Below are 16252 nucleotides of genomic sequence, written 5' to 3' on the forward strand. Positions count from 1 at the left end.
GTTTGTACGTCCAGTCCTGTCGGTCATGCTGCGTAAGTCGCAGCTCGCCAAAAGCAGCTGCCCTTAACACCGACAAGTCAAATAGCTACACCCCCCAACCTGATCCGCACGCGTCCCTAGGCCTGCACACGGCAGCACAGGGCACTTGGTTTGCACTGGTCATTCCTGCGCATTGCACCTCCGGATGTGAATGTCCGGTAAGCCCGTTAAGATAGATAATGAAGCAAAAGGGCAACAGTCAGTCAACCTGCACCTAGTAGCAGCGGCGGCGGCACCTGGGGTCCGCCATGCCCTGCATTGCACACAAGCTGACCATGTGCAGTCCGTAAAGAATACAACTATGTTGGGTCCGATAATGCGCATGCCTACACCGCATGACACGCAGCAAATCTAGGCTGTGGGTTGGGCACATCAGTCCCACCACACACTCCTATTCAGAGAAATGAAAGCTGGTGTCACTCCTGTGTCAAGCAACCAAAATGCACTTCCATATATGTTCGGTGACCGCAGTCGCATACCGAGCCTGCACGTTCCCAGCATCTCTCATCGTCCTACATTCACACCCTCTTCGCTCATCGGGCTGGCGCATACTACACCCATATCCCACTCCTGCGCTTCAATGAGCCTTACGCAGCCGCCGCCTCATCCGCAGCCTTTGCGTCCGTCTCCATAGACTCAGCACCCTCCTTCTCCCCCTCCTTCTCGTCCTCAGCGGGCTTAGCTTCCGTTGCCGCAGCTGCTGCGGCCGCGCCGTTCGCCTCCGGCTTGGCCTCCGCCGCAGCGGACTTGGGCTCAGCCGCTGGCTTGGCTACCACTGGCGCCGGCACGGCCGCTGCAGGCGGAGCAGCCGCGGCGCCAGCGGAGCCGCCCGCACCGGCGGTGGGACCCACCTCACCCTGCGGGCCCGCCAGCAGCGCGCCGTGCTGTCCGCCAAAGTCCACGAAGTGCACGCGCCGGTAGCCGAACTGCTTGACGCGCCCCATCTTCTTGGGCACGGTCTCGTCGTCCTCGTCCGTGCCCTTGGCCAGCTGCAGGTTGGTGTTGCTGCCCCAGAACCAGGCGTCGCCGTCGCTGGTGGTGCAGGCGGACACGTTGGTGCCGGCGGCAATGCACTCCACCTTGGCGCCCTCAGGCAGCCCATCCACGGGCTTGGGCTCCGGGTGGATCTCGTTGGCGGTGTTGGTGTCGACGTCGCGGCGGCCCAGCATGCCGTAGGTGGCGGCGCCGAAGGACAGCAGCACGCCCTTCTTGGTCAGCGCCAGCGTGTGCTGCTCGCCGCCGGCGATGTGCGCTACGCCCTTCAGCGAAGCCACCGGCACCGGCTCCCACTTCAGGTTGTCGTCGTTGTTCTCCTTTGCAATGCCCAGCTGCCCGCTGTTGTTGAGGCCCCACGCCGCCACAGCGCCGTTCTTGCCAATCACGAAGGTGCTGTAGGCGCCGCACGCCACGTCCACCGCCTGCGTGCTGCCCAGGGCGTAAGGCAGGTGGGCCACTAGCGTGGGCTTGAACAGCTGCTCCGCGGTGGGTTGGTGCTCGCTGTCCTGGTGGTAGGGCTTGACGCGCCCCAGCTGGCCCTGGCTGCCGCTGCCCCACGTCAGCACGTCGCCACGGTTGGTCAGCAGCACCGCATGCCGCGCGCCGCACACCAGCTTCTTGATGCGGTCACGCAGTGACTCCGGCTTCCATACCTGTCGACGTAGAGCAGGTATAAGCAAGAGCGTTTGGCGGGAGACACCAGCAACATTAGAAGGCTATCAACGCTGCTACGATGCAATTCCATTCTTTAAGCTGGAAGCTGCGGCTGCCACCAGCCACATACTTACCCAGCGCTGCCCGTTGTGCCCCGCCCACGTTTCCTCCCAGCCCAACCCAGTAATCACATCCGCCTCCGCCCACGCCCTTCCACTACTCTCCCACCCCTTGAATCCCCTCCTACGCACCTGGATAAACAGGCCCTGCACTTTGACGTCGGCCGTGAAGCCGGACAGCGCGCCCACCTCGTCCTTGAAGTGGCCGCACCCGTACAGAGAGCCGTCCGTACCCACAGCGAACGTGAAGCCGTCGCCGGCGGCCACCTGCACCGCCTTCAGGCCGCCCGGCAGCGTGGCCTGGCCGGGCACGAAGCTGTCGCCCTTGTTCTTCTCCGACTCATTTTCCCAGCAGGTGCCCGAGGTCTTGCGGCCCAGCGCGCCCTCGTCGTTGACGCCCCACGTGTACACGTCGCCGTCGGCCGTCAGGCCCACCGAGTGCATGCCGCCGCACACGACCTGAACGAACTTCAGCGTCTCCGAGATGGGCAGCTTGGGGCGCGGGACCTGGGAGCGGGTGTCGGGGTCGTCAGCGCCCTCAGGATCCCCGAGTCCAAGCGCGCCGAACGAGTTCGTGCCGAACATGAAAAGGTCCAGCGCGGGCTGTCCTGGGAACAGGCTAGGCGCTGGCTTGGGCTTGGGAGCAGCCTTAGGTTCCGCAACGCGACGGCGCTTCGCTGCAGGCTTCGGGCGCTCATCCTCATCCTCGGCGGGGGGAGAAGGTTCCTTGACCGGCTCGGGCTCCTTTTCCTCCGCTGGCTCCTCAGCCGCGCGCTTAGTGCCACGCTTCGTCGCTGCCTTCTTCGGCTTTGGCTCCTCCACCGGCTTATCGGCCGCCTCCTCCTTCGCCTTGGCCTTGGTGGCAGGCTTGGCGCGTGTGGCACGGGGCATGATGCTAATTGTTTGACAGGTTAAATTGTATTGGTAGGACTCTATGATCTGACCAAAGACCAGTCAAAACAGTTAAAAAGTCAACTCCCCGCCCCATGCAGGTCGCTGTGACTTGGGGCATGTCGCTGAGCCTCGACAGACACGGCCTGCTTGACTTTGCTGTTTTATCTACGTGCCGTTTGTTCCTTAAGCAAGGCCTACAAGTTATATTGCTTTCCTCACGGCACTTTCTCGCGCTGCTGTCGACATATCCAATGGTATACCAATAATAGGGGAGGGTTATTTATGCAACGTTGGTTAGCCCAGGCCGGGCTGAGTGTGGTCGACAGCATGTGCATGGTTCTCGACTGAATAACCAGCCGAAAGGTACCGAGCGTTGTTACCGCTAAACATGAATACCTTCTAATGTCTTGTCGACAAAGCTCTGCGCGCTGGGCAAGCGCTCAGAGGTAGAGCTCTTAACTCAACAAGCACCCGCGGCCTTCGCCCGCGCTCGGTACTCCGCGCAGGCTTATGGCGGGTGATGGCGATGGCGTCGGCGCACCTGTGCATGCGCGTGCGTCGTCGGCCTCGCTGCCTAAGGCACACGGGGACGGCACGAAGAGCCGGGATGTGAGCCTCGCGGACCTGCAGGAGCAGTTCGCCTCCCTCCAGCGCGATTTTGATGCCTTCAAGGATGGCAGCAAGACGCGGCCACCTACACGGTCGGGGCGTCCAGGCTACGACCCGCCGGAAGCGGCGCTAGCACAGCGGCTGGCGGCAATCCGTGCCGCTGGCGCTGGCGCCGGCAGCGGTGGTGGGGGCGCTGCTGCCCCACGGTCACAGTCCGTGCCTCCCAGTGCTCGCATGGGGCGCAACGCCTCGCCAGCACCAGACCCAGGTCCCTCACGCCGGCCAGGGGCAGCGGCTGCAGCCGCGCCGGCAGGCGGCGTTGCGGCACCCCCGCAGCGTGCAGCTCCTGCTGCCCGGGCTCCAGCAGCCGCAGCGCGCGGGGCCAACGAGCCCCGTCAGCAGCAGCAACAGCAGTTCCAGTCGCCGCCTCCACAACGGGCGGCCGGCAGGTGGGGTGCGGGGCCGCCGAGCGGGGGCTCGCCTGCGCCCGCTGCGCCGCCTGCCCCCGCCGCTGCGGCGCAGGACTCGTCCGCCCAAAAGAAGAAAAAGGAGCGACCCGCATGGAACAATGCATTTGTTGAGGAGGCGTCGCCGTGGTCTCAGGAGCTAGCGCGGGAGGAGGCGGAGGCAGTGGCTGCCAAGGAGGCGGCGCCAGCACCAGCGCCAGTGCCGGTGAGGGCGAGGGCGCCCAGCGCCGGGCGTATACCCGCACGGCCGAGCAGCAGCGGCCGGGCTGCGGCGGCGCCGCCTGCACAGCAACCACAGGCAGGGATGCGGGCACGGGCACCGTCGCCGCCATCTGCCCGAGCGCGGGCTGCGGCTGTGGCTGCTGCCAAGGAGGCGGCTCTCCAGCAACAACAGGCAGAGCAGCAGCAGGGCGTGCGGCAGCAGGTGGGTGCGGAAAGTGCTGCGCGAATGAGAAGGACTGCAAGCGGGTAACGTTGACTAGCAAACGGTGTTTGAGACACGCGGTGTTGGACGCGATGTGCATGAAAGCGTTATGCATATCCGTATGCGCCGACATGATGAGCGCCCGTGCTTGCAGATGGCGCGTGGCGGCATGATGCTGGTTATTCCCTCCGGCCCTGTGGCGGCGCCGCAGCCAAGCGGTGGAGGCGCAAACGCCGGCGCTCGCAATAGCCCGGCGCGTGGCAGCCAAATCCCGTCGCCCTCTTTGGGTCCGAGAGGCCCTGACGGCGAGAACCGGTCAGAGTCACGGCCGCGCACGCAGCAGAGCCGCATCCCCGTTCCCAGCTTCAACACCCCGCCGCATCAGCAGCAGCAACAGCAACCACCAGGGAGGGCGGCTGGCGGCTCGGGCTCCGGGGCGGCGCCAGGTGGAGGGCGGGTGGATCGACTGGTTGTGGAGCACGGGGTGTCGTCGTCCTATGATGACCACGACGACTACGGACCGCCCAGCTCCGCTACGCCGGCGGCGACGGCCCCGGCCAGCGACGGCAAGGGCACGCGGCGGCGAAAGCAGTGGGAGGTGCCAGGCGCCGTGAGCGGAGGCGTGGGGAGCAGCAGCAGCACGAGCGACCCCCCAGGACTAGGCGGCGGAGGCGGCGCCTGGTCATCATCGGAGGTGCCCATGCCGCCCGCGCCGCCGCCTGCGGGGTCGGCACGTGGCAGCGGCGCGGCGCCGCCGCCACACCCGCCGCGCCCGAGCAGCAGCAGCGGCGGTGCCGGGGTCTGGCCGCACCCGCCGACACGCGTCCCAACACCGCCCAGCAGCCGGCCACCCAGTCGGCCCGGCAGCCGCCCAGTCAGCCGGCCGCCCAGTCGCCCGCCCAGCCGGCCTGCCAGCACCAATGGCGAGGGCCCCACGCCGGGTGCCTCGCTCGACTTCGTGGTCACCAACAGCCGCGTGTCCACACCGCCCTCGCGGCCGCCGTCCGTGCCGCCCGCACAGTACGGCTCGCGGCCACCCACCGGCGGCGGAGCTTCTTACGCCGACGACGGCTTTGGCGTGCCCGGGCCGAGCAGCCGCCCGCCCTCGGCCGGCCCGCCTCGCCCGACGGTGTCAGGCAGCGGGGCAGCGGCTGCGGAGCCGAGGTCGGTCGCCTTTACAGTGCAGCACGGCGGCCCGGAGCCGGCGGCCGGCGGCCAGCCTGGAGCTGCCGGCGAGGGAGCTGGCGCGGCGGCTCCGGGGGGCAGCGGCAAGGGTGCGGACTACATGCGGAAGCTGTCGGCGCTGAAGCGGCCGGTGCCGCACTCCCAGGACCCGCCCAGCCGCAGAACGACGGAGGACCCATCAGGTGGCGGTGGCGGCGGCGGCGGGGCCGGGGGACAGGGGCGGAAGTGGCTGGAACTGGGGGCGGGAGATGTGCCGCTGTCGTCGGCACCGGTGGACGCGGTGGGGTCGGGGCCAGCAGCGGTGCGTGCGGTGCGGGGCCGTGTGCTGTCCGCAGGCGCGGAGGCAGCAGCCGCTGCAGCAGAGGCACCGGCAGGCGTGCATGGGATCCGGCCGGTGCGGGCGGGCCGCGGCGATGCCAAACGGCGAAACAGCGAGGGCAACGAGGAGGCAGCGGCGGCGGCGTCAATGGCGGGTGGCGCACCCGAAGCTCCTCCCTCGCCCACGGCACGCCCCATGTTGGGCCCGCTGCGTGTGCCCAGCGGCAGCAGCCGTGTGGCTTCGCCGGATCACAGCGCTGGTGCCGACTCGCCCGGAGCTCAGGGGCAGTGGCCGCGGCTTGGCCCCTCTGGCAGTGGCATGTCGGCAGGAGGAGGCGCAGCAGCTGGTGGAGTCACTGGGCTGCCGGGTGGCATCAGTGCAGAGCAGTTCATGGCGTTTGCAGTGCAGAACCCACAGGTGGCACTGGCGGTGGCACAGGCGGCTCTGAGCGGCAACCCCGCCGCCGCGGCGCAGGCGGCAGCTGGGGCGGGGGGTGGTGCTGCGGGTGCAGCTGGCGGCAGCGGTGGGCCCGGCGGCGGCCGGTCACGGGCGCGTTGGAACGTGCCGACGGAGGCACACGAGCCGCAGCTGGCGCCGTCGGGCTCGCTCAGCGGCGGGCCACAGCCGCCGTGGGCGGCGCCGGCGCAGCCGCTGGCGGCTGCTATGGTAGCAGCTAACCCCGCGGGTGCGGCAGGAGTGACCTTGAGCAACGACCTGCGACGAGTGAACTCGGATGGGCAGCGGAGCATGCAGCAAGCGGCGGCGCGCGCCAGCGGCATGGGTCTGGACATGCCGCCGCCGCCCGGGCACTCGTCCCTAGGCGCGCCGCTGCCGTCGTCGGCGTTGGTGCCGGGCGGCCCCACGTACGGACCTGGGCCGCCCATGCCGCCGGGGGCCCCGGTGGTGCAAGGGCTCTTTCCTGGCGGCAGCGGCGGGGTAGGTGGCGATGGCGGGTGGCAGGGCGGCGCAGGCGGCCCGCGCGATCCTGGCTACGGCCCTCCGCCTTACCAGTCCGCTCTGCAGGTATGTGTACAGCACTAGCTCCTGCAAGTCTATTACGGCGCCCAGCGCATACCTCCTCGCTCGCTCGCTCGCTCGCTCCCTGACTCACTCATCCGCTGAGTCACCCACTAACGCGATGGTGCACCGCACCCGCCGTACCCACCGCAGCCCATGCGGCCAGCCATGGCGCACCCGCCGCCCGGCATGTGGGGGCCGGGCCCGCCAGGCATGGGCGGACCGGGTGGCCCGCCGCCGCCCGGGCCGCACCACGCGGCCCAGCAATGGGGTGGCTACGGCTATGGGTCCAACTCGCGCGGCGCGGGAAACTACATGGGAGGGCCCGGGCCAGACGGCATACACGGCCCCGGCATGGGCGGGCCCATGGGCGCCATGCCGCCCGACCCATACAAGCCGCCCTCGTTCAACAAGCGCAACTCGAACGGCTTCCAAGTGAGTTGCGGGCCTGTTGTCTCAGGGCGTTGCTGGCCGGCCGCACGCTGGATGCGCCCTGCACTGCTGCTCTTACCGCTCTATGCACGACAGCTTTTGGGGGGCGTGTACTCATGATTGTCGCTGCTTGCCGTTGCAATGCAGGAGGGCCCAGGGCAATACGGTCCACCTGGCATGGGGCCTAGCCCAGGTGCTGGCGGGGGCGCCGGCGGGGGCACTGACCTGCCCGACTACATGCGTGTGTCCATGTCGCGCATGGTGGCGGGCTGGTCCGCGCCCAATGCCCGACACGGCGCGCTCTCGGGCTTCAACGACGTGTGGTCGCATCGCAACGTGCAGCAGGGCGGCCGGCCGCCGCCAGGCGGGCCCGGCGGCGGCATGATGTGGCCGCCGCCGCCGCCGCCGGGTGCAGGTGGCGGCCAGTACATGGCGGCATTGGGCGGGCCGCACGGCGCGGGCGGCGGCGGGGGACCCGACTACTACCCTGGTGGGAGAGACGAGGGTTCTTATGGAGCGGGTGGCGGCGGTGGCGGGCCGCGGGGCACGGGCTTCGAGGGCATGTCCCTGGCCGAGGTGTTGGCGTCCAAGCCCAAAAAGGAGGTGCCGACGTTTACGAAGAAGCGCACCGGGTAGCAGGCGGCTTGGGGTGGGAGGGTGTGGGCGGCGGTGTTGATAGTGGGGTTGCAGCTGCTGGAACTGTATGTGTTTGTTGCGTGTGACTGCGTTTACGGACGCGTTGCGTCCTGTACTGAGATGTACGGTGTGGGGCACTTGCATGGTGGTGAAAATGCTTGAAAAAACGCAACACGCACAAGCGAACATGACGTTGTAGAGCCGAGGCCAGTGAGCTAGCACAAGCAAAAAGAAAAGCGTGAGCATGAGCAGCGACCGCAACTGCTACGTTACCTTTGACGAGATAACCGCGCGCCAAGCTGCGCCACTCCGGCGTCCTAATGCTTGTGACTCTCAGCTGGTGTATACGGCTGTCAGAGGCTGGGCTGGCGCAGACTGGCCGCAGACTACCAAGCGAAGGCTGCGATGCGTTGTGGTGTGGGTGCACGTGCAAGAATGAAGTGTGTCGCCAGAGCTTGGGGCGGCGAGCCAACGTAAATGTTGATGTTCATGTGAAAGGCGTTGAAGCTGCTTGGGCATGTCCGCGACAGCACGGTACATAGCATTCACGTTTTGTCTTGGGAATATGTGAAGGAACAAAGATTGTGGTCAAAGCCTCAGGCAGCAGGCGCACGCAACGTGTATGTGCATCCATGCATGTCAAGACTCAATAAGCTAGAGCTGCACTTGGAGCTGCATAGCTAGGGACGCGGCAGTTGATCGCGTATGTTGAAAGGCAGGAGGCCGTGAGCCGGTATGGCGCTGCTGGTAGATGCATGTACGAGTGAGTGGGTTCGTGGCGCATTCTTGTTCCGGGTGTGGGCACACGGCGACTCGACGGTGTGGCAAGAGCCACGGATGTACGATGCGGACTGAAGTCGTGCGGGAAGCTGAATGGCCCGATCCACCGACCACCGCCCGTTACAAACTCATGGTTGAAATGGGAAGCGAGGTGGAGGCAGACAGAAGATTCGGCTGCGGCCAGACCATCACATCTCGGTGTGCCTGAAACCCCATAACAGTACCCTGTGGCGCGTTGATACAGCTTCCCTACCACAAGCACACGAGGACATGAATGCTAGACAATATTATTGCCCCAACCCAGTGGCCTTGCTTTGAAACGGAATACTCAGCGCCCATCCCGCGCGTGCCACCTTCTCACGCCACCGCCATCCCCTCGCTGCATCATGATTAGCCACCTTTGCACAACCGCTGCACTTGCGCAGGCTGGCTACACACGGCCTGCGCACTACCTGCTACGGCTGCGCCGCCGGTAGCGCCCGGGCGACCTGGAGCGGGAGCGCGAGCGGCCCCTGCAGCAGGCAGTTCCAGGGGGGCCGGAGCGTGCCCTTAAGGGTTGCTATCCGGGGGAAACCAGCACGGGACAGCACGGACACCAGCCGACGTGCAGGGAACCGGTCTGCTCATGTAAACAGAGCGTAGAGCCGACATCCTAAGGTGGCGATGCCCTGTACCCTGTGCTGCGCTCATACCCTGGAGCAGCAAACTGTATGTTGGGGTCTGGGAGCACGCTGCACGCCAACCTGCCCCGTACCCTGCCCATCGCACCTATACGGTACCCTGTGCCACGTGTTTGCCAGGAACCGGGATCGCACCAAGGAGCCGGGATCGCACCTGTGGTGGTCGTAATAATCCGCTCGGTCCCGGGGCGGTGGCGAGGGCGAGCGGCGCATGACCACTCGCTCCAGCGCTACACGCGCCTCCTTCTCCTTCTCCTCCTGTGGTAATGCGTGTCGCCGAGGCGTCACATGCGCGGTCCGGGGAGCGTCAGATGGAGCGAAACTGCGCCAAGCACGTCACGCACGAGCCTGTGGCATGGGTATGCGCCGCACACCTACCTGTCAAGGCAGTGCGCCTACAGATGTCCCGCGCACACCCTCACCCTCACCCATACCCAACAACAACCACAACTAAGCAACACAAAGCAGCAGCTCAGGACCGAAACACAATTCCCAAGGCTGGACTGGAGCAAATGTTGCAGGCTGCCATGCGCAAGCGCTGGCGCCTGGGTATGCTCGACACTGGGAAGCACGGCTGTTGGCTGCGGGAAATGAAGCGGCGCCGTTGCTGTTGTGCAAGTTGCCGCCTAACGCGATGCCGTGCTCAGGCGGAACAGCGCTGCTCGCCAGGGAGTGCAAACACACACATGTGCCTGTGCTGCGCATGTCTGGGTGCAGGCACACGGATTGCTGCTGCGTCCAGCTGCAGTTGCTTCCATACCCAAACACCTGAACACCTCAGCCACGCCCGTGCCTCGCTCTCGCTGCTGCCGGTGTGCGTATACCCTCGCTGCCGCCTCAGCCGGCTTCCCGCCCCCACGGCACCGACCTGCAGTTTCTTCTGCGCAGCCTGTATGTTATCCTTTTGCGCCTGCTTGTTCAGCTGTGCAGCCATGATCCGCTTTAGCCGCTCCTGTGGTGTCTCCTTCACGCCAGCAGGTGCCCCCGCTGCTCCTCCCGGCGCCGCCGCCGAGCTGCTAGCCACCCGCCCAGCCGTCGCCGCCGAAGCCGAGGCGCCGTACGCCTGCGGTAAAGGAGATCTTTTATCGGCATGCCCACGCATGCAAGCCTTGCCGGTTGCCAGACAGCGCAGAAGTGCTTGCGTGTATTCCATGCAGCAGTGGCTCGTCCCCTCTTGAGCTACTGTTCTCCCGCGGCCTCATACTACACACTTACCCTCGCCTGGCCCGAGCCCGACGTGCCCGCGCCGGAGCGCTGCCGCTCCCGGTTACGATCCCGCTCTGCCTCGCCTCCACCTCTCCCGCCGTAGCTGCTGCCACCACGCTCCGGCTCCCTCTCGCGCTCGTACTCCCGGCCCCGGTCGCGGTCGCGGTCACGGTCGTTGTCCCGTCCCCGATCACGGTCGCGGTCTGCATCCCGTTCCCGTTCGCGTTCGGGTTCCCGTTCGCGCTCGCGACTACGACTGCGGCTGCTGCGCTGCTCGTAGCGGCGGCGGTAGCTGTAGCCGTGGTAGTCGCGCTCCCGTTCGCGCTCGCGTTCACGCTCCTCCCGCTCCCGCTCTCGGCGGCCACCGCGCCGGCCTTCCGCGGCCGCCCTGCGCACAGTGACGTGTGCGACACAGCAAACAGCATTCAACATGCAGATCAGACATCAAAGCTGCCGACCAGCGTGTGGCCTCGGTTGCGCTCTCAGCTCGCTCCGTCCGCCATCCCCAAGCCCCTGTGGGTCCCGCTGCTCCGCACCTGAGCGCCTGCACCGAGGTGGGCGGCAAGGGGATGGGCTGCGCGCCCATGGCCGCGGGGTCGGGGCCGCCCGGCAGTGCGTCCAGGATGGCTCCCTCGTCCTGCTCAAACACCGACCTGCGTGCGCACACAGGTAACACAGATCGAGACGGGTGCAGCAGCCGGCCTGGTGCTTTAGCAGCCGTTGTGACCGGGTTGGGGTGCGACCGCACGCGCATATGTATGCCGCAGACGCACCGGTCGATTGCGGGCCGCCGCGCCGCCGCCTGGTGCTGAGCCGCCAGCGCCGCCAGGCCGGCGGCTCCAGATCCCCCGGCGCCGCCACTGCCGGTAGCCGCGCTGCTGAACTCGGTGATAAACTGCGGCCGCCTGTCCGGCGACCGTGAGCGAGACCTGGACCGTGGCCGGCCGGGCGAGCGCCGTCCAGAGCTGCCAGAGCGCATGTTCAAGGCGTAGGGCAATCGGTTGCGCGGCGTCTGTGAGTACCGTTCGTTTGCGGTGTGCAGTGTCCAACCCCAGTTGCCGTTGTCGCCACCGCTGGAACAGCCGCCACAAACACCCGCGCGCGCTTACACACACACACACACACACACATACGCACACCCACACATACACACATTGTGCTATCCTAACACACAGTCGCGCTCGCACCCACCTGCGGCGGAAGGTGCCGCCCAGGTCGTCGCCCGGGTCCACCTCTACCGGCACGTCCGCATTACCGCCGCGACCGAACCTGAATGGTAGCATGTGCAGAACGGTACCAGGCAGTCGCGCCAGTCGCAACACGTGACCGCATAATGAACACACATGGCTCCCAAGCATTCCAGCCACGGCGGGCGCACCCACCTGGCCCCCGAACCCAGGTCAAAGCACCCGCATCAACCACCGCAGCCGCCCTTGCCTCAACGCTGTGCCCACAGGACACGTGCTACGCACCGGTCGTCCCGCCGGCTCTTGGGCGGCGGCTGCGTCCAGTCCCGCGCCACGCCCACTCGCTCCTTGGTGCGTGGGTCCAGGCCCTGGCCCTGCATGCGCTTGGCGCGCTCGCGCGTGGCCTTGCGGTTGCCGCGCCGCCTGTGCAACGTCCATTACAATGTGCACGCCAAACGGGTACGTTAGGATGGCCGGAAAGCATGTGCCGTCGCGCAACTTGCGTGATTATGACAGCCCTGCATTGGCACGCCCATGTTATACGGTGGGAACAAGGGGGGCAAAGCCAGGGCAAGGGGGGGGGCGCACAGGCCGCGCGGGCGCGCCGCGTCGCGCCACTTGCCTGGGCGGCTTCCGCATGCGCGCCTCCTCCTCGCCCTCCTGCGCCAGCGCCTTGTGCAGGCGGAAGGAGAAGTCGTTCAGGCCAAATTGCTCTGCGGGCGGCAGCATCGGTGGCATAACTGAGTAGGCGCGTCTGAGGGCGCTGACCGCGATGCACACGCACATCTGTCGTGGCCCCACAAACCGCAGCTCCCATGGTGTAAGCAAGTGCCAGCCGCTCGGACACGGGAGCATGCCATTAGCATCCATAGCAGCACAGAACACACAGCCTACGGTATGTGGCAGGCCGCTCTGCCGCCGCTGCCGCCCCTCACCTGCGATGTCGTCAATGCGGTCGTCCTCCAACTCCTGCCGCGCGTCCGCGTCAAGACCGTCATCAGGCTCGCTGTCTGAGGAGCTGCTGCTGTCGCTGTCGCTGCTACTACTGCTGTCATTGCCGTCGCTGCCGGCTGCGGCTCCGGCGGCTTCGCTGCTGCCGCCGTAATTGAAGCCCACCGCGGCGAAGGAGCCCGTGCCTATTGAGAAGAAATGGTCAGGAAGGGGGCGCGTTTTGGCAATGTATGTGCGTAGCGTAGCAGTGGAAGTTTTCCACGGCCATGCAGGAGCTTGGGGTTTGAAGCTATGGACCGGCGGATGCCCTCCCTGCTGTCCATTTTGACCTTCACCCGCCCGACCCACATGGCCGCCTGTGACCGCCTGCGCGACACCCCCGGCCGATTCTCTCACCCCACACCTCCCCAGGCAGCAGCGCCCCCAGCCGACAATCCTCTGCCGCACCCGCAAGCGACGGTGTTGCCATTGACAGCGGCTGCGGGTTACGGTGGCCCGATGTCGCTGCCGCCTGCGCGGCGGCGGCGGCGCGGCGGGCGGCGCGGATCTCGATGTTCTCCTGGTGCGCGAACTCGATGCCCTTGTCCTCGCTCAGCCCCTTGGCGCTCAGCCGCACGGCGTCGCGGAAGCTCTCGAAGCGCAGTGACTGCAAGCGGCCAAGGGCGCGGCAACACGCGTGTTGTAGTCGACCGTGGCTATGAGGGAACGTATTTGGCCGCGCAGACACAGCTACTCAAAACTCGGGGTGGTGCACGCGTGCCGCGGCGCCGTACCAGCTCGAGTCTCTCCTCATTGGGCGCCTTGGGCCGGTTAAATACCGAGGGGTCCGGCTCCTTGTAGAAGTCCAGCAGTGCGCGGCCATCGAAGCGGTCAATCGTGCTGTAGTGAGGAGCGGGGACAGGGGGAGGGAAAGGTAAGCGGGGACCGACGGGGACTGTTGCGACTGGACGGCCGCTGCCTGAGACTGCCTTGCGCTTGCCTGCCATTCCAGGTGATGAGGCCGACGCCGTTCTCAAGGTTGGCATGAGACTCTGTGTTCCGAGCAATTTTGCAGCTGCGGCCTTCCACGTAGAGGTAATTTAGAGCGTGCTCCACCGATTCGCTAAGCTCCGCGCGCCGCTCCTGTTTCCTTTTGTGGTCATCGGCTTGTCGTTCTAGTGCTTTCTTGGCTGCGCGAGCTTCCTGGTAGTAACTCATTTCTGCAGTCTACATTGGCACACGCTGTGCCCACGCGCTGCGCCCCCACTTGACAGGAATGCAGGCTAGTCGTACTATGCGAACATTTATGAAGGCCGACATGTCCGGAGGCGCTGGGTCGCCATCAGCTCGATCCGGGCAGGCAGCATCACTGCCCCTCGGCTCCCTGCGGCCCCCACCACGGACCCCTGTCGCTTGACTGGCCCCTGCCACCCTGTGCTCGCTCTGCGCTACACAGATGATTCTGTGCTCGGCACGGCAACTACTTGTCTGTGGTGGTTGTCCTGTTGACGCTACAACTGAGAAGCACACCAGTTTGCCCCTTGGGAGTGCAGCAGTGCATTCCCCACTGCCAACAAACCAGTGTGTGCACATGCTGTCGTATACCGTAGTCAATTAAGTTACAACTCAGCCCCTGGCCACTCATCTTCGCGGAAGTTTTGTCCCGATGGGGAGGGGGGCATTGGGGGGAGGGGCACACCCTCCCCCCGCACGGGATGCAAGCATTGCACAGTAGTGCATGCACCAGCGCACAAGCACGGGCGGTGTTCCTACGCCAAGGGGAGGGGGGTTTCGGGGGCCGCTCGCCCCCCCCCCATACAAAAGGGCGCTCGCGCGCAAACGGACGGGCGGCCAAGCGCGCAGTCAATTCAGAATGCGGGGCGAACAGGCCGCGGCCAGCACACCAGCAACATAGAGAGCTTCCAAATATATTCTGACGAAAGCCAAATCGCTAAGCTTGAGCGATCAAGGCTGTCTCAAAATGTCAGTCAAGCAGTCAGCTGTGAGCACTGTGCGCACATAATATGTTTTGCAAATAGATATTCGATCAATACATCCGATGATCTCAGCGATGCACAGTAAGTCGCGTCCGTGGGCAAGCTTGCTAGTGGTGCATTTGGCTCGCTCGCTGCGCTTCAGGGGAATCGTACGCGCGTAGAGAATACAGATCACCTCGATCTATCCAATAAATACGATGCATCGTGCATAGGCCCCTTGGGGAGGTTGCACAATGGGGGGCTATGGCTGTTCTGAGAACAAACTTCCGATCGCGGGGTCGGGATGGGGGCGAAAAACAACTTGTTAATCAACTCATCAAGTTGTTATTGCGTGCGCACCCAATCCCCCCGACACCCCCGATGGATAGCGAACAACTTTGAGCAAACATAGGGCTTTTCGGAAGGGAGAACGGTGGCCAGTCCACGCTGTTTGCGTCCTCGCCCCCCTAGCTTCGCGCAGCGCGCGCTTCACCGTTTGACCACCGTTCTCCCTTCCGAAAAGCCCTATGTTTGCTCAAAGTTGTTCGCTATCCATCGGGGGTGTCGGGGGGATTGGGTGCGCACGCAATAACAACTTGATGAGTTGATTAACAAGTTGTTTTTCGCCCCCATCCCGACCCCGCGATCGGAAGTTTGTTCTCAGAACAGCCATAACCTGGGCTAACCGGTCCCGCGCTTCGCATCCCTTCAGCCGATCTTGGCGCTTGCAAAAAAGTAAAGGTGCTGGGCGAGCTGGCTATTCTTCAACATTGGAGTCAACGCGTTTCGTTCACCCACCCCACAAAGTGCATCTGCTTTGACCAGCGTTTTCTCATAGCAAACGCTCTCAAAAATAAATGGCGCGCCGCTGGGCTGCGCGTCAGGGTACAAATAGTCGGTTACACTTGGTCCCAACCTTGAAAGCGGGCTGGGGCGCACGCCAGACCCCAAATACACGCCAGGAGGCACACTTTGGAACAGCATGTGTAGATGAGTGGCTAACGAGCCGCCGGAGCTGCAGTCCGGCCCGGATGCTGCTGCCCAGTTCTCCGCGCTGCTGGCCCGTGTACCGGCGGCGTGGAGGGTGGCGGCGTCGGCCACACTGCATGCGCCTGGCGGCGCGGCCTCCGCGCCTCCTGCCCCCCGGGTATGGCTGCTGCTTGCGCAGAGCCTGGGGTGGCGGCATGGCGCGGCTGACGTGCCCTTGCTGACCCTTACGGTGAAGCAGGCAACCCAGCTTCAACTTGCGCCTGCGTACGACGCGCTCCGCGTGCGTCACTTGGCCTTCATCCAGGAGGCCTACAGCGGCGCCGCGCCGCCAGCGGAAGCGATTCATGCGCTGCGGGCGGCCCTGGCGCGGCTGTGGGCGTTGGTGTGGGAGCCGCGACACAAGGAACCGCTCTGGCGTCTGGCAGTCAATGGGTTCACGGGCTTTGGGATGCTTGCGGCGTGGGCCGCAGATGGACGCGTGGAGAAATGCCCGTGTGGGACTCAGATGACTGCTGGCGCTAGGGTTCATCACTTCTGGGACTGTGTGGTGGCGGAGGCTCTGCGTGATGTGATGCGGGAGCATGCGAATGTGGACATCACACGGAACCAGTTGTGGTTAGTACAGGCGCCACCAGGGCTATCGCAGGCGGTGTGGGACATCGTGTGCTTGGCTGCTGTGGCGGCCCTGGAATACGGCCGACAGCGCCTTTAC

The 16252-nt window shown here is 65.5% G+C and overlaps 3 protein-coding genes across 3 annotated transcripts; 1 reads left to right on the top strand and 2 right to left on the bottom strand.

Annotated features, from left to right (window-relative positions):
* Positions 1-2: 2 nt before the first annotated feature.
* Positions 3-2738, bottom strand: CHLRE_12g498450v5 (uncharacterized protein). The gene is made up of 2 exons (XM_001702329.2): positions 1941-2738; positions 3-1688 (listed from the first exon to the last, which is right to left on the bottom strand). Exons 1-2 carry the CDS (start codon positions 2697-2699, stop codon positions 627-629), a joined length of 1821 nt encoding a protein of 606 aa, XP_001702381.1. The 5' UTR covers positions 2700-2738; the 3' UTR covers positions 3-626.
* A 130-nt stretch (positions 2739-2868) lies between these two features.
* On the top strand, positions 2869-8670 carry CHLRE_12g498400v5 (uncharacterized protein). Its single transcript, XM_043068040.1, has 5 exons — positions 2869-3065; positions 3209-4202; positions 4357-6729; positions 6877-7158; positions 7303-8670. Exons 2-5 carry the CDS (start codon positions 3213-3215, stop codon positions 7789-7791), a joined length of 4134 nt encoding a protein of 1377 aa, XP_042918325.1. The 5' UTR covers positions 2869-3065; positions 3209-3212; the 3' UTR covers positions 7792-8670.
* Positions 8671-8679: 9 nt separating this feature from the next.
* Positions 8680-13858, bottom strand: CHLRE_12g498350v5 (uncharacterized protein). The gene is made up of 13 exons (XM_043068039.1): positions 13575-13858; positions 13369-13474; positions 13043-13241; positions 12580-12780; positions 12267-12357; positions 11930-12067; positions 11649-11726; positions 11231-11422; positions 10994-11110; positions 10467-10845; positions 10120-10314; positions 9406-9509; positions 8680-9083 (listed from the first exon to the last, which is right to left on the bottom strand). The coding sequence occupies exons 1-13, from the start codon at positions 13790-13792 to the stop codon at positions 9020-9022; spliced, it is 2082 nt and encodes a 693-aa protein (XP_042918326.1). The 5' UTR covers positions 13793-13858; the 3' UTR covers positions 8680-9019.
* Positions 13859-16252: the final 2394 nt, after the last annotated feature.

This window comes from Chlamydomonas reinhardtii, chromosome 12 (assembly GCF_000002595.2).
Source record: "Chlamydomonas reinhardtii strain CC-503 cw92 mt+ chromosome 12, whole genome shotgun sequence".
NCBI classification, from domain to species: domain Eukaryota; kingdom Viridiplantae; phylum Chlorophyta; class Chlorophyceae; order Chlamydomonadales; family Chlamydomonadaceae; genus Chlamydomonas; species Chlamydomonas reinhardtii.

Coding starts and splice junctions, on each gene's coding strand:
- CHLRE_12g498400v5 (XM_043068040.1), top strand. CDS start 3,213: ATGGCGGGTGATGGCGATGGCGTCGGCGCACCTGTGCATGCGCGTGCG. Junction 4,203..4,356: donor AGCAGGGCGTGCGGCAGCAG/GTGGGTGCGGAA, acceptor CCGTGCTTGCAG/ATGGCGCGTGGCGGCATGAT. Junction 7,159..7,302: donor GCAACTCGAACGGCTTCCAA/GTGAGTTGCGGG, acceptor GTTGCAATGCAG/GAGGGCCCAGGGCAATACGG.
- CHLRE_12g498350v5 (XM_043068039.1), bottom strand. CDS start 13,792: ATGAGTTACTACCAGGAAGCTCGCGCAGCCAAGAAAGCACTAGAACGA. Junction 12,781..13,042: donor GGCAACACCGTCGCTTGCGG/GTGCGGCAGAGG, acceptor TCTTCTCAATAG/GCACGGGCTCCTTCGCCGCG. Junction 10,315..10,466: donor CGGGCTCGGGCCAGGCGAGG/GTAAGTGTGTAG, acceptor CCTTTACCGCAG/GCGTACGGCGCCTCGGCTTC.
- CHLRE_12g498450v5 (XM_001702329.2), bottom strand. CDS start 2,699: ATGCCCCGTGCCACACGCGCCAAGCCTGCCACCAAGGCCAAGGCGAAG. Junction 1,689..1,940: donor TGCAGGGCCTGTTTATCCAG/GTGCGTAGGAGG, acceptor CTACGTCGACAG/GTATGGAAGCCGGAGTCACT.